Raw genomic sequence first — 16,204 nt, forward strand, 5'->3', positions numbered from 1 at the left:
TCGTTGTACGCAGACGACCTGTTGCTATACCTCACCAACCCCAGAGATTCCTTCAGCAATTTTCTCGATGTGCTTGTGATTTTCGGCAGGTACTCCGAACTGGCCATTAACTGGGCAAAGTCCGTGCTTTTTGTCTTGGTGGATGACCCGCCGGTGACTCTGAGTTTGTGTCCTATACGCATTGAAACGTCCGGCTTCAAATATCTTGGTATATTTATTACACTTGATCCACAACTGAGGTATAGACATAACTTGGCTACTCCACTGATCAGGTGTAGGGAAGATGTAGAGCGCTGGAAGGCCCTTCCGCTCTCCCTGCTCGGCAGAGCCACTCTCTTTAAGATGATGGCCTTGCCCCGGTTTTTATACGCATTGCAAAATTCGATGGACCCGGTGCCGGCCGCGTACTTCAGGGAGATAGAAGCTCTTCAGAGACGGCTCCTGTGGGATGGGGGCCCGTATTGCCTTCAACAAATTGACTCTCCCGTGGTATGATGGAGGAATCGGGCTCCCTGACTTGCGGAAGTATTACTGGGCCTCGCAGTTGGTGGCGGTTAACCATATTGTTTATGGACTCCCCGGATATCCACGGTTCGCTATGGATCGAGGTCAAGCCCCGGGTGGGATGATAGATAGAGCTCTGTACTCCAGACCTGGGAGGTTTTAGTTGATGGGCCCGACCGCGCACGCGACACAGGTATGGCACGCTGCCAACAAGTGTCTTGGGTGGGAAGGCAAATTGACACTGGCCACCCCTCTACTGAATTCTGAGAAGCTTGGCAGTCTGTGGAAGACTAAGGGGTTCGACAGATGGGACCTTATTGGAATCACCCAGGTTAAGGATGTGTGGGGTACCGGTTCAGTGCACATGTTCGAGTTCCTTGCCAAGCAGTATAGTTTGCATCACAACAAATACTTCCGGTATCTACAGGTGAAACACGCCCTTGACACCCATGTCCCCAAGGGTTCGGAGCTTCCGGAGGCATCGCCTCTCGAGGACCTTGTGTTAGATGGGCATATCCCCGAGAAGACCATCTCGTTGATATATAGGAAACTGGTCAATAACTCAGAAGACCCCTTGGTGCGTATTAGAGCTCAGTGGTGTGCAGATGGGCTAGAACTTGATGACGAAGATTGGGTGGAGGCGGTATCATCCCCAAAGGTGGTCGCTATCCAGATGCGGCTCCGATTGGTGCAGTTGAAGGTATTACATAGATCCTACATATCCGGGCCTCATCTGGTACGAATGGGGCGAGCCGAGAGCGGTGTTTGTAGGAGAGGCTGCGGAGAAATTGCCACCCTGATGCATATCCTCTGCCACTGTGAAGCGATACAGGAATACTGGAGGAAGGCTCACGATGAGCTGGGAGAGGCCGTGGGGGTGGAGATACAGCCAGAGGCCCGGAGATGTGTATCAGAAACAATGGGTGACATTGGCATGTAGGGTAGCCAAACGCAACATTGCTCAGCTCTGGGGTGCCAACCAACCGCCCCTAATCAATAAATGGTCAGAAGACCTTGATTGGTGTATGTTTAGAGAGAAAGCGGTGTATGTGGCTAGGGGTTTCCCATGTAAGTGGGAGAAGATATGGGGCAGGTAGAATGGCCATCGTGGGGGGATCTGTGAACCACCCACGCCAGATTTGGAACAAGCAGCACGAGATTCTCCATGACCCTCTTAACAACTGTTGTTTATTTGATTCTGTAACGGGCCATTTTGACCCAAGCATTTCAACTGTCTGCGTTCACCTGAGAGTTGTTTTTTCTTTTTGTATGATTTCTTTTGTTTGTTTATAATAAAAAGAGTTTTAAAAAAATTTACACAAAAAAAAGTGGTGAGGCGTACACTTTGTTTGCGACTTTGACATAGCGAGTGAGCTCCAGTGACCCATAGAGGGTTCGTGGGGCCACACTTTGCAGTTGACAGTGGATGTATCACAATTTACCTATTGGGAAATGCTGCACATCTTGCAGTTACAGGAAGAGTCTCCTCGCCCTGACAGAGGCAGGATGTAACTAAAGCGGGAAATAAGCAGCCAGTGTCGACCCATGCTTTTGGAAAAACGAGGTGGGTGTTATTTTAAACAAAACAAAAAGAAACCTTACGTAGTACTTTGAGGTGTACACTACTGGCGGTTAAAGACTTGTAGGACACTTGTATGTTTTTAGTTCATTTCATTTACTTTGAGGTTTGGGGGCCTTGAATTTATGAGAGGTTTTCATAGGATGTCATTTTTATTGGCACCGGTTGTGAGAGCAGGAAATTCATAGGCTGTTTATGTGGGGAACGATACAAGATCGGCATCGCACCTATTTTTCTTTTTTTTATTAATTCCCAAAGAGTAGCTGTGAGTTCGGCAATTATTGTGGAGTTCGCTCGACTGGGCCTGTTTGAACATTTGAGTGGTACTGGTGTAGAACCTTTCTCTGTCCCACATGTATGCGCAATATTACAAGTTGGGATTTGTTTACCCGATGAAGCTAGGCGTTGAGATGAGTTTGCGATAGTCTTGTGCGGCAGACACCATAAGCTGCGGGACCATTGTGTAGTTCAGCAAACACTGTAATTATGGCAGGGTAGGTTTTGTACACATTAATAGAACGCAATCATACACACAGGGGTGGGCAGTTTTTCATGGTTAGGAGAACAACTTGCTACACTTGGGTCTATAAAACCAGTCACGGCCGGTGGGGGTGGAAATGGGGTCGTTGCGCTGCGGAGGGGATGGAGGAAGGCGGGAGGAGTTTAAGGGAAAAAAATAAATAAAATAAAAGTAAACTTACCGTCCCACTTAAATCTCGAGACTCGAGACTCCCGACTCCCGCCGTCCTGAGTTTTTTTTTTTTTTTAAAACCTTTATTGAGAATTTACAGTTACAGTCAAAATCCGACCGACAACACAGTGAAGCAAAGGTACAGAGGTGGCACAGTCAAACAATGTAAATCGGGATCAAAGCCATGGTACACCTCGTAATATCGATGCGCAACTCAGGAGAGCCGAAAGGAACAGGGTCGCAGGATCAAAAAGGTTTCGTTTTGTCTTTTTAAAAAGGAGGAAAAACAGGATCGGATACCACATCATTAAACATTGTCAACACTAGGGTTACACTAGTTACAGGATATTTACGGCAAGACCATCATAGGCAGGGCATACATAATAAACATACCATCAGGATAATCAACAAACAGGTCAGACCCCGCCCAGACAAGCCCGCCCGCCATTCAATTAAGCAGTAGAGCAGGAACCCCCGTATGGAACTCGAAAAACACACAAAGACGTGCCTAGAATCCGACCCCCAAAAAGGAAAAGGGAGGGAAAAAAGGGAAAAAAAGACCAAGAGAACAACATGAAAAAAGGCCATGGAACTAAAAGGAATCAAAAACAACACCCCACCCCCACCCCCCCACCCTGCACCACTGCATATGGCCACGGCCCACCCCCCTAGCAGCGTGCCTGTCGCCCAGAGTCTAAACCCGAAATATAGGAAGAAAGAGGCAAGAGGAAAGGGAAAGACAATATCCAACACGAAAGAAAAGGAAAAGGGGAAAAAAATAATCGAAAACCCACAGAAGGGGAAAAGAAGCTAGGGGGGGCCCTCCGACAAGGCACCCGACCCTCCCCCCCCCCCCCCGAGTCCCGCACCCCTGCAATATTACTGTAACAAACATTGAACTACAAAAACTCCATACGCAGGGACAAAATCAATTAGGTAGCCCACCCTCGCAAGCTTATCAGGCAATACGCAAAAAACTCTCAATGCCAGGGGAAAGGGAGCCAAGTGTCAATGTTGTAGATACCGTGTGCCGGCCCGAATAGAAACAGGGCACAAAGGTACACGCGGGAAAACACAAGTGAAGCAGCACAACAAGCGGACATGCCAACTCTAAAGGAACCGAATGTCCTGCAATGTGACAAGAAGAAGCAACGTCAGGGGCGCCGCCGCCATTTTGCGCCTTCATTCCAAGCAACGTAGATAGGAACACCAGGACGGCCATTTCGGGTTTGCAAAGTTCGACATCAGGATAAACAAATAAAGGGATAACGTGCCCAATGAGAACAGTAGACTCTCCGAACATCCAACGTAGGCTTACGAGCAGGTGGCAAATAGGCAGTCAATGAAGGGCACATCTGAGGTGATACTAGCGCAAACCTACTCCCACGTCGCCAAGAAAAATGGAGCAGGGTCCCAACACCAAACATATGCAATAAAGGTCCGAGCAATGGCCGCACGGGCAAAGTCTCGTGTTCAAAATACCTGCGACTAAGTATCTCTCCGTTCTGGTGGCGGCCGGCGCCCCCAACAGTAATCCAAGTCCAGCTCTTCCCTGCCAGCGCGCGGGGAACGTCCATGCCACTCCGCAGCCTTCACCGCGTGTACGTCCAACACGTCTTGTGGGCTCAACCGGTCAAATCACCACTCGTCGGGGGGACCCCAAATCCCAACGCCATCAGAGCAAGTGTCATGGCCGCCCGCCCCAAGTCCAATAAAGGGGGAAAGAGGAAGTCTGCAGTCCAACGCTCTACCCATGAATGTCAGCACCCCACTGATGTGAATGAACATTGAACGATCCCCCACGATCCGAAAGGGCGCATTGGTGGTGCCGCGCCGAAGCCAGCCCCATGCAATAAAGATGCGGAGAAGGCAGTCCGTTGCAGGCTAGGCAGTACGCCATCCAAACAGCCGGCAACAAGTGGGGGTCGAGAAAGTCCATTTAGGAGAGAGGGGGGGGGGGGGGGAACACCACACCAGCGGGACAAGCAGCGTATGATCTGTCCTCCCGGTGCAGGGTCAGCGTTGAAGCCAAGACTGTGGGGGCGGGCTGACCTGTTCAATCGTGGGGCGGGTCCTCCTATAGCTCTGTATCCGGCGATGTGGATCTCGCCGGCGGCGGCGCAGCCACGCCAGGGCCCGGCTGAAAGTCGCTCACAGGCCGGGCACAAAAATAGCCGTAACTCCGCATCCGAGGCACGGAAAGCGCCCGAAGGCGAACACATCCACTCGGCACCCCCTCCGACACACGAAAGCTGCAACGTTGTGCGGGGCAGACGGGAAAACAGACGGCGGGAGAGGAGAGCCGGCGGGGCCGGGCTCTCGTGCGACCATCTTGGCCGCTGGCCCGGCTCCGCCCGCCGTCCTGAGTTTTGAATTCTGCAGTGCTCGTCATCAGGAAGGCTGCAGGCAGCCTCCCTCCCCTCCACCTCTACGCTGTGATTGGTGAGGCCGTTGCCCCACCCGGGTCATTTTCTCTCAGTATGCTGCAGCATACAGAGAGAACAGGGAGAGTGGACGGTGTTGCTCGAGGGCAGGGGGAGTGGCTTGCCCACTTGTTCATACTAACTGTTTGGGCGGCCTCAGGCTGCCCAAACAGTCAGTATTGGCAACAGTGGGCAAGCCACTCTGTTTTACTTGTAATATTACACAAGTTTGGCGTGATGTTTATGTATGAGCCAATCAGTTTACAGTTATGGGTGTTGCTGGGGGGGGGGGGAGATGTCTGCCTAAATAAGTGATTCTTCTCACCATAAATGCAAGTTTGTGCTTATTAAGAAGCTTTTGGCAAGCATGTTCTCACAACGGATGTGGTTGGAAATTTACTTCGGTCAAGGACATAAACATTATAAGAAATTGGGTTATTAAATAAGGGGGTGACTACTCACCTTAAATAAAGTACACAGCCCTTGTCAGGGTGAACTACTAAAGTCACTAAATTAACCTGCGCTCACCCCCCTGGTAGCTATGGCACAGAACAGACAAACTTCACTTCGAAGCAATGTGTAGATCATATCTGCAGTGCCAAAACAGCAAAGTCACAACACAATAAAAATTTTAAACTGAAATGGAATAAAATTGTATATTTTACTACATAAAATGACACCAAAACGATGGCAACCCAGTAAAGGGAAACACAGATAGGACTTTTTAAAGTTTTTAATAAAAATGATGGTAAAAAAACGTTATGCTCCAACCACAGTCAAATGGTCAATATAAACTGGGACCTAGGTGTGAATTGAGGCCGATCGCAAGAAAGCACAGGTTGGATAAAAGGACGCAGTTCGACAAGGCAGAGGATTTACCTTTGTACTTTGTCTGAAAATGAAAGTCAAAAAACTTCAGTGGGGCAAGGCAGCTGTCTGTAGCTTAGGAGGGCTCGGCGAGGTTGGAGCCATTGGACGTGGACAGAGTGAAGCAGTTGCTGGGAAAGCTCAGTGTCTAATTCGAATTTCGCACCCAATGAAGGTCCCTTGCAAGCCAAATACTTTTGGCACCTTCTCCTAGTCAAGATTTCTTTGCTTGCACTCATTCAAATTTTCGAGCTTGGATTCCTGCAACATGGCAAGACTGTAGCGAAAGAGGGCTCCACGTCTCAGTGAGGTCTCGCTGCAGAGGATTTGCTATTGCGAAACATCTCTGAGCAAGGAAAAAATAAATCTTCAGCTCTGCTGCAACACACCCTGGCAGGTTTGCCCTGGTACTTCGGAGGTCTTTGGAGCCAGTACGTTTCTAAGTCACAGAGGTAGGAGAAGTCCAACCAGGCACAGCCACGGTTCCAGCACCTCAGGAACAGCACATGGGGGCCTGGACTCACTCCAGCAGAAGATACCAGTAGGGTACAGTTAGAAGTGGGCAGGTGGCAGTCTTCAGAAAATGCCTCTTGTAGCTGGTTGTTTCCCTATAGTTGAACAGCCTGTCAGCCTTATGCCCCTTGGAGTCCCTTTCATTGGCCTGGGTAAAAGAGGTAGAAAGTCCAGTTCATCATGGGTTCTCTCAGACAGCAGGTTCAGTCCTCTCCTGAACTTCCTCAGATCCAGTACTTTCCTAAGGATGGTACCGGGAATGCCACATTTATACCTGGCACCAGCTTGTGGGTGGGAGTGACTCCTTGCACCCCATAACCAATGGGGTGAAAGTCCCCAGCTTTTACCCTATTCACCTTTGCAGCATATTCTGTGTGCCCTACTGCAGATAATCCCTCATTGCCCCTCACTGCCTAAATCCAAAATGGTGACACCCTTCTCCCCTTGTGCAGGACCTATGTGCCCACTCCAGAGGGTTGGCCAGGGAAATGCGCCATGTGGTCACTACAAAACTGTTGTGGGAGCAGCTACCTCCCCACTCAGATAGGTGAATAGACTGCTCCCTTCTCAGTGAGATTGGTGCCTGCGTGACTGGGGAAGTGAAGGAAGTGGCTTGTATTGGTGTCATCAGACATCAACCTGTGACAGTGGAGGCCCCTCTGAAATGTATTAAGTTCCTGGGCACTGCCAAAATGGTCATCCTGCCAGAGGAATGGGACACCTTCCCACTTCCAGGCTTTGTCTTTGTGCTGGGAGCAGTTTTCACACCTCTTTCAGGGATATAGCAGTCAGGGTTGTAGCTGGAGGCTAATGCACATCAGCCTCCAGGGTCTTCGGGCAGGGAAAAGGTAACTTTCTAAAAATGCCTTTTTCCTTATTCTACTCCACTCCACTCTGGCCCACACCACTTTTCTACAGTCTACTCCACTCCAGACTACTCTACTTCAATCTACCACAATCTTCCTCACTACACTCTACCCCAGTCCATTCCACTACAATCCAATCTATCCCACTCCCTCTCCCTCAGTCTACCTCACTCCACTCAAATCTACCCCACTTTGCTTCAGTCTACCCACTCTGCTCCAGTCTAAACCACACTATATAAATCCACACTACTCCAATGTGCACCCCTCTAATCTACCTCACTCCACTCCAGTCTATTCCACTCCAATCCACCCAGTCCAATTTACTCCACTTCCTTCCAATTTACCCCACTCCACTCCAAATTCCACTACAATCTTTCCAACTCCTCTCCACTCTAATCTACCCCACCCCACTCCAATCTATCCAACTTCAATCTATTCCGCTCTACCCCTATCTTCCCCACTTCACTCACCCCAGATTACCCCACTCAGATCCAGTCTACTCCACTACAATTTACCCCACTCCAATCTTTCCACCCCAATCTACCCCACTCAAATCTACCCCATTCAGCTCCAGTCTACCCCACCCCAATTTACCCTACTCCAATGTACCCCAGTCCAAACCACTTCACTCCAATCTACATAACTCCACTTCAATCTACCAGACTATATCACATGTGACTACTCCTGGAATGCGCAGCCGTAGCGTAGCTTCCAAATTGTGCTTATGGAATTATTTAGGAACACCAAAAATATGAAAAACCTACTCCAGGTTCGAGCCACTTGTATGCCTACAAGAATAAGAATTTTTGGGGCAATCAGGCCCTAAAACCTTAAACTTTCTTATATTTCCTATATATCTTGAATGTGGCATTCGGAAATAGCCCACTGACTTTAGAGAAAATGAACAAATGAAAAAGGTATGTTTCATGACAAAGAATCCAGCATAACTAATTAACTGTATTATTTGCTTGTTGCTAAAAAAATAGTTTTTTTCCTTCTTTCCTCAAGCAGTTTAAAAAATAGAAGGTAATGGTACATCGGGGATCTTTATGGGGAAAGTAAAGCAGAACATTTGTCTTAGCCAACTTGTGATACGTTTTTGAGGTTGCATTATTGCAAAACATCCAACCATTATGTTCTATCAATGAATAGTCTTCTGTTGCAGATCGCAGTGATTCTGTGTAATTCTGTATGGTGCAGCTTGAAAAAAAATCGGATTTATCACATACATGTAGGAACTTAGCAAATTGCAATGTTAACACGCTTAATTACTTTTTTCAGTTGCTCGAAGAAAATGATCAGCTGATACGGTGCATTGTTGAATATCAAAATAAGGGAAGAGCGGTCCAGTGCGCTCAGTAAGTAACTGCTTTAGAATTCCATGCTTTTCTTCTGCTACCTATCTAAAGTTTTATCTATCATCTACTGAGCTTTTTTTCGTGGTTCTTTACATTCTGAAATAGGTAACTTGCACCCAAAAGTCAAGATGTGTAGGGAGGAAATTTAAAGTATCCCCTGGAGCCGAATATATGCTCAACTTATTTTTGAGGAAGCATTTATGGCTTTGGTGTAGTTCACACGTTAATGTTACAACTGGCTGAGAGTGTCCGAAGTAAACTGTTAATCAATGTTTATCATCTTTATTCAGTGAAGATGTTCAGATGTTACTTCTGTGAGGCTTTAGTTCGTGCCCACAAACTTATACAGTCCGCACGTGTTGTTGGGGGTATTCACATTCAACCTACCAAAGTTTTAAAAGCTTCATTGTAAATAAATTCTGTTCCTAGTCTTACTTTTTGTTAAAATGCAACTGGCTCGTCTGGATGAATATTTAGTAAGAAACTGATTTTTTGTGTGCTTATTCTTGTGTGCTTTGAACTAACTTGTGCTTATTACTGCTTCACAAAGTCAGAAAAAATGGTGACCTCAAGGCTGTGATTGCTGCACAGGAGTCATTCTGCGGAGCACCTCTGCATCCCATCCTTAGTCTCACAACCGGCTTTATTCGATTAGGATTAAAAAAAACAATGTCTTGAGAGTGAAAGCTATTAATTGGTTGACATTTCTCTAAGGTGCTGAATCTAAATATGTTACTACTTCGAGTCTTTTTGTTTTCTTTTTTTACAGTTGATTAGTGGCCATGTTTGCTAAGTGCGCCTCCCCCTCCAATTGTCTATAGATAACCAATTTTGTAGAAAAGCTGTAGAGTGACAAGGTCGAGGTTGTCACTAAAAATATAAAGCACTACAAGAAGTCAACCTGTTCTAGCAAACAAAGCTTACGAATAATTTCCAGCAGTCATTTTCGCAGTCTGGAGACTGAAGGTATGAATCTATTTGAAGGTTGCAGCTTTGTCCAAAAGGAAGATCATTCGTTCAGTTCATGGAAGGATTTTCCGTTTTCAGAAATGGCATCGTGGACAAAGAAGGGGGGGTTCCGTTAGGATTGCAATGCACACATTTTTGGCTCTAAAAGTCAGAATTTATGTTCATAGGTACTCAGTAGATTGTTCCTGTGTTATGCCCCATTCTTATTCCAATCTGTAACATCGGAAAGGCTGAGTAGGCGTTGGCATATACTGAAAATTGATGACAAACCTAAAATGAGCATTTATATGTATATGTGACGAATTATATGAAGAGGTTGTGTTCCCATCATGTTTTATTGAATATCAGTGTAGCAGTGGATAGGCAATAACTCGTTTCACAGATTGCAGTATTATCCCTTGCAGTCAGATGCTGGGCCGAAATAATCCTCCATTGTTTCTCAGAAAGCATATTTTGAGCTTCTAAAACAATAAAGCGTCCCTTTCTTTTGGGGAAAAAAACACAGCAAAACAATCCTAATTACATTATTTTCCAGAATACACAGATTTTTCATTTTTTTAATACTCTGTGCCCACTGTGGCTGGCTGCTCTGTCTGCCATAAATACAGGAAATGGGATGCATAGTCCTTAGTGTATATTTGAGTGTAGTCTGCTTCAATGTCTACAGAGTTCGTACAAAGAAGTCCCTTCTACATTTCAAAGTAAGAGGAAGGCTTTCGGAGGCAGCATGTCCTGCTCCTGTGTAATTCAGCATTTTAATCACTAGCTTGGCATGCGTACAGGGGCTGTACTCCATGATAAGACAGAAGAACCAGCATCGGCAAAGCCATTAGGTCTGACATTGGGTGCCAGCCTACTACCGTTGTCAAATATTTTTTGCCATTTTTTTTATATATATGAAACTTTATTGTTGGGCGAACTGCTGCTGGGCTGTTTAATACAATAAAAACATTGGCTAAAATAAAAATAAAAAAAAAATCTAAAAAAGCAGGCATTGTAGCACTCCCTGGCACTGACTGGAACTGCTTTGTGTGCAGAGGTGCTTTTTGGGAAAGAGCAGAATGCTGTCACTCAAAGTAAAGTTAGCCAATGGCTGAAGTTGGCTGACCATTGCCCCATGCTGTGTGCTCCATTGGTGGGACTAAAAATGTGAATGACACAACAGACCAGTGGATGGAGAGCGCAGCATATGACATAAAAAAAGTTAGTAAAATTAGAAGGTCCTGGCTCACACTACACCTAAAAACTGTCTGCTATAGCCAATTGTTTTGTGTGCTGCTATAGAGATCTAATGAAATAAATAAATAAATGGAGCACTGCCTTGAATGAAACGGCCTGCCTTCCTCTCCAGTGCTTTAAAATGAAAAATAAAATGCACTACTTCAGTATACGGTAGAGCTGCGTCACTAAATGTTGGAGGACTCCATGTTTTCCAGTGCATCCTTTTTCCACCTACATTATCTTTGTGAAAATTAGCTTTTTCCCTTATTAGACTTCAGAGGGTACCAAATGATAATTTACAAGTAAGGTCCATATTAAAAAAGATTAAAAAGAATATTGAATTGGGTAGACTGCCCTACATGTCTGCAGTAGAGGCCTTCTCTACAGATAGAATGCGGTGGGACACTTTCAGTAATGTACACAATAAAACACTTTAGGGGTAAGAGGTGAACTCGGGTGTTAGGGCACCCGCTCTTACAATGGTGAGGGTCGAACATTCGCAAATGATTATTAAGGGGCATTTACTTTAAAACTATTTGGGGTATATACCATCCCATCATTTTCTTCCCTCTTAGTGCCATCATAGACCAGTAAGGTCGTTAAAATCCCTGGTAACGGGCTTGGCCAGTAACGATGGCGGTCGTGTAGTCTGAGAGCTCCGACCAGCCGCGTATCATCCTTACAATTATCCAGTCCTTAGACATCCAGACAGAGTTGCGACATATCCTATTGGGCTTGCCTACCTTCGGGCGATCCTCCGGTGGTAGTGCGGCACGACTTTGGCTCAGGCGGGGCGAGTGGAGCTCCGGTGCAGAGGAGCGGCCTGCTGTGATGCCGGCGGAAAACAAGCCGGTGCCTCCCGTGCATCGCTGACCCGGCGAGGTGCGCCTGGAGTTCGGCGCGTGGGGGAAGGTGTGACCGGTACGGAGGGGGCCTCTGTCGATCCGGTGCCCCAGTGCCTGCGTTGCCCCCCCAGCCCTGCGGAGCATTGCGGAGGCGTTGCTGTGGCAGCAGGGGGGCGTTCGTTGCGGCCCCTGAATAGGTTGGGCTGCCGATTTCCCGGAGCGGACCTGCTGGAGAGGCCGCCATCTTGGGACATATCGGGCACCCGGAGGAGACGGTGGAGGAAGGGTGACCGACTTATCGACCGGAGCGGCGATACCCTTGGTGGTGGAGGGGAGTTGGGTGCCCTCCCAGAGGGCCCTGGTGGTAGTGGGTTGCTCAGGCCTGCCGGCCCTGCTGAGGTACAGTGGACACGAGTGGATCTGCGAGGGGCAGTGGGAGCGCCTTGAGCCCCCCATGCTGAACTTTATTGGTGGCGGCGAATCGTGGCAGTAGGGAAGACCGGTTGCTGGGTCGGGCCACGGAGGCAGTTGAGGGCAGAGGGGCCCCGGGGCCTGGCGGAGTGGTGCCTGAGAGGGGGTGCACCAGCGGCGGCGACCCGGGCCTGACACCCACGATCTTCTCACGGGGGCGCCTGCGGCCGGGACTGACTATATACCTTGTGGCCTTGACGGAGTGGGGCACGGACGCATGGCCCCTGCACAGCGGTGACTGGGGGAGCCCCCTGCGGCCTGCCGGGCTCGACACGGTCCGCTTGAAGATCACTGGAGGCTTCCGCTTGAGTGGCGGTCGCTCTGCCTGCCTCCGTGTTACTGGTAGCAGCTGACCCCCCGGGGACGAAAGTTGACACTTTGGGAGCCGTCTGCGCCACAATGACACAGGATCGCGCCGGTGACGGCCACTCCAAACAGGGGATCATCGATAAGTTCACGGAGGTGGGCCTTGCAGCCGGTGCGGCGGGGTCGCAGAATCAAGCGCTCGACAACGCGGCGCTGCTGGCGGCGATAACTCAGTGCAGAGATATGCTGGATGCCAAGATCAGGGCGGTGGGCTCGGACGTCATGCTGCTCCACCAGGACCTGCGGAATGCGGTCAAGCGCATCACTGGAACGGAGACGAAGGAGGTCGCGGACATGGAGAAAATACAGAGGGGCCTCGCTATGCACGTCGAGGATGCCGAAGGGCGGGCCCAGAGCAACAACCGGCGGTTCGTGGGATTTCCGGAGGGCTGTGAGGGGGACAACGTGGAGTGCTTCCTTACCCGGTGGTTGGAGGGATGGCTCCCCCCGGATGTGCTGTCTCGCTGCTTTGTGGTGGAGTGGGCCCACAGGGAGGCAATACGGAGGCCAAGGTCCTGGCTAACGCTTTGGCCCCACATCGCTAACTTAGTCCACCCCGGTCAGGCAGGGTTTATGCCTCAAAGGGCGACTCGCCACGATATTAGGCGTGCCCACGTCGCGATATCGGCTTGGGAGAGATTAGGGGAGCAGGCGGCGTTATTTCTAGCAGATATGGATAGAGCCTTCGATTCCCTGAGCTGGGTGTACTTGTTTGCCCTGCTGCGGCTCCTAAATTTTGGCCCGCGCTTCATGGCCTATCTACAGTTGTTATATAAGGACCTTACGGCGTCAGTACACGTGGGGGGAGCAATCTCTTGTTCCTTCCGTGTCCAGCGGCGCAAGCGACAGGGTTGTCCCCTCTCCCCCTATTTATTCGCTCTCGCCATGGAGCCTTTAGCGGCGTGGGTGCGCATTGACGTCCAGCTCAAGGGCTTTCGGTGGTCGCCGGGCATTACCGACGAAATAGCACTATACGCTGACAATGTCCTGTTCTTTTTTACGGACTTGGGTCGGTCGGGACCGCGGCTGCTATGTATTCTGCAGATCTTTGACGAAACATCGGGCCGGTATTTGAACCCGGACAAATCGACGCTGTGCGTATTGGGTGGACGGCGGCGCGTGGGGGCGTCCGGAAATATGAAATACCTGGGGGTGTTTCTATCGGAGGAGACGGCAGCCTCCCGAGATCACAACCTCGCCCCGGTGTGGGACCGCACGCGCGAGGACTTAAGGGTCTGGTCCCGCATGCCCCAGACGATTTATGGCAGGTCGGCCATCTTTAAAATGGTGGCGCTCCCCTGTCTCTTGTATCAACTGCAAAACCATCCATACCGGATTCCGCTGCGCTGGTTTTAACAGGTCAACTCAGCGCTGGGTGGGTTCCTGTGGGAGGGGGGGATGGCACGGGTGGCTCTGCGAACGTGTTTCTTGTCCTCCTACACGGGAGGGCTCGCTACATCTGATGTACTCTCTTACTAACAGGCGGCGCACTTGCTGGTTCTTAACGAGTAGTGGTATGGAGATAGGGGAGATCCGGCCGACGCGGTAGAGCGGCACCTGATGGGCTCTGCGTCCGTGCATACGCTACTGTACTCTGCATCGCTTCGAAAGCGCCTTCCTTCTGCCACGCAGGTGGTATTTTATGTCTGGAGGCGTGCGCTGGGTAGGATGGGGTGGTGAAACGTGCTGACCCAAGAGACTCCTCTCTGGCGAAATGGTTGTCTTCCCCGACTGGATGCCCTGAAGGGATTCCGGGGTTGGGACGCGATAGGGATCTCATCCTTGGGGGACGTAATGACGGGTTGTCCCCTGAAGTCCTTTCTGATTCTACAAGACGAGTTTGGGATGCCACGATCCCAGTTCTATAAAATACTTAGTTCAGACATGCATTGACACCATACCTGACCGATATAGGGCCCCTCCCCGATTTTAGTCCATTAGAGGCCAAAGTGTTTATGGGCGAACTACCAGATAAAAAAAATATCACGTATCTACCAAACGCTAGTTCACCATTGTTCCACTGACCTACACAGACTTAGGACAGCGTGGGGGGGATGTAGGGGACCTAGAGGAAGAGGACTGGGCGGAGGCACTGGCAAGCCTGAGGGGAGCGGCTATTTCCACACGCCTGCGCCTGATACAGTTTAAATATTTACACCGCACATATTTTACCCGAGAGCGCCTATGGAGGGTGGGTATGGTCAGCTCCCCTGATTGTCTCCGTTGCGGAACAGAGGAGGGTACACTTCTGCATACTGTTTGGGGGTGTTCGGTTTTGTATAGATTCTGGAGAGGGGTGTTTGCCCATCTGTCCGAGGTTTTGGCATGGGAGCTCCCATTCACACCGAGATTAGCTCTGCTGTATGTGATGGATGGAATTGGGGGCAATAGGTATAAGCGCCACTTGCTATTGCTGGGCCTCACACTGGCGAAGAGGGATATAGCCAAGGCGTGGAAGGCGCCTCAAGCTCAGCCATTGACTGCTTGGATAAATGGTATGGACTTCTGTATGGGGCTCGAGCAACCTGTGTTTATGGCTAGGGGGTGCCCTCGTAAGCACTTTAAGATCTGGAAGAGATGGGCGGACTACCGCGGGCTGGACCTGGACCCGCCGCCAGAGAGGGCCGCCCTCCTGATGATTTGACAGATAGTTCATTGGTGGAGAGGATGGTGTGTCTCGTTGGGCTTGACATGCACTATTGCCACTTTACATTGTATATACATGGCAGCATCAGCTCAAATGGGGGAGCGGGGAGGTGTTGTTACTATATTTACAAAAGTCTGAGATTTTATTGTTGATCCATTGATGTATGCAGCAGACTCCAGACTCCGGAGCTATGCAATATATGTGACCTATGACAAATAAAATGTGTTTAAAAAAAAAAATCCCTGGTAACATTGCATGAAAAGTAAAACATTTTTGCATATCGTTCTCACATATTCTTTTGCTCCAAGTGTAATGGAAACAACACAAAATACTTTAGTTTGGATTGTTACATAATTTTGCTTCTATTTTTGTAGGTACCAGCAGATTCTGCACAGAAACCTTGTTTATTTGGCTACGATAGCAGATACTAGTCCGGGTACGCTACCAAAAAGTGTCTCCGGGGATTAATACAGAAAATACTGGACACAGTAAGTTTTTATTCCCTGTCCATTCCGTTAGCCATTTCTGACTCTATACGTGTGGTTACGGAAAGTATATATTACACTGGGCAATGGTTTAACCCCATAGTAAATGAAATGGGAGTCGGGCAACTGCCTAATTTACAAGCTATAATTACAGCTCCGAGTTTTCCGTTTTTACTCATTTTTGCAGATATATAGACAGAGAAAACGATGTGTTTCTGTCTGTATTTATTTTTAAAAGAGGAAAAAATTCCTAATATTGTGCTTCTTGTGAGTGAGTCTCAATGCTTTTTGTTGTGAATTCCAGGACAACAGCTGAGCAGGCAATCCGCACATGGATTTTAAAAAACAGGTTAAGAGTTCCTTAAATACATACATTTGTTAAAAATATATTTGTAGTTT

At 48.7% G+C, this 16,204-nt stretch overlaps 1 protein-coding gene across 2 annotated transcripts in view; it reads left to right on the forward strand.

Moving 5' to 3' along the window:
* SS18L2 (SS18 like 2) overlaps positions 1 to 16,204 on the forward strand; it is a 75,726-nt gene that overhangs the window by 45,172 nt on the left and 14,350 nt on the right. For both annotated transcript variants that reach the window (XM_078669508.1, XM_078669510.1), the window contains exons 3-4: positions 8,725 to 8,801; positions 15,695 to 15,808. In XM_078669508.1, coding sequence (XP_078525634.1) covers positions 8,725 to 8,801; positions 15,695 to 15,788 — 171 coding nt within the window. In that variant the 3' untranslated portion in view covers positions 15,789 to 15,808. The remainder of the gene's footprint in view (positions 1 to 8,724; positions 8,802 to 15,694; positions 15,809 to 16,204) is intronic.

The sequence above is a fragment of the Lissotriton helveticus genome, chromosome 12 (assembly GCF_964261635.1).
Source record: "Lissotriton helveticus chromosome 12, aLisHel1.1, whole genome shotgun sequence".
Classification (NCBI taxonomy): Eukaryota; Metazoa; Chordata; class Amphibia; order Caudata; family Salamandridae; genus Lissotriton; species Lissotriton helveticus.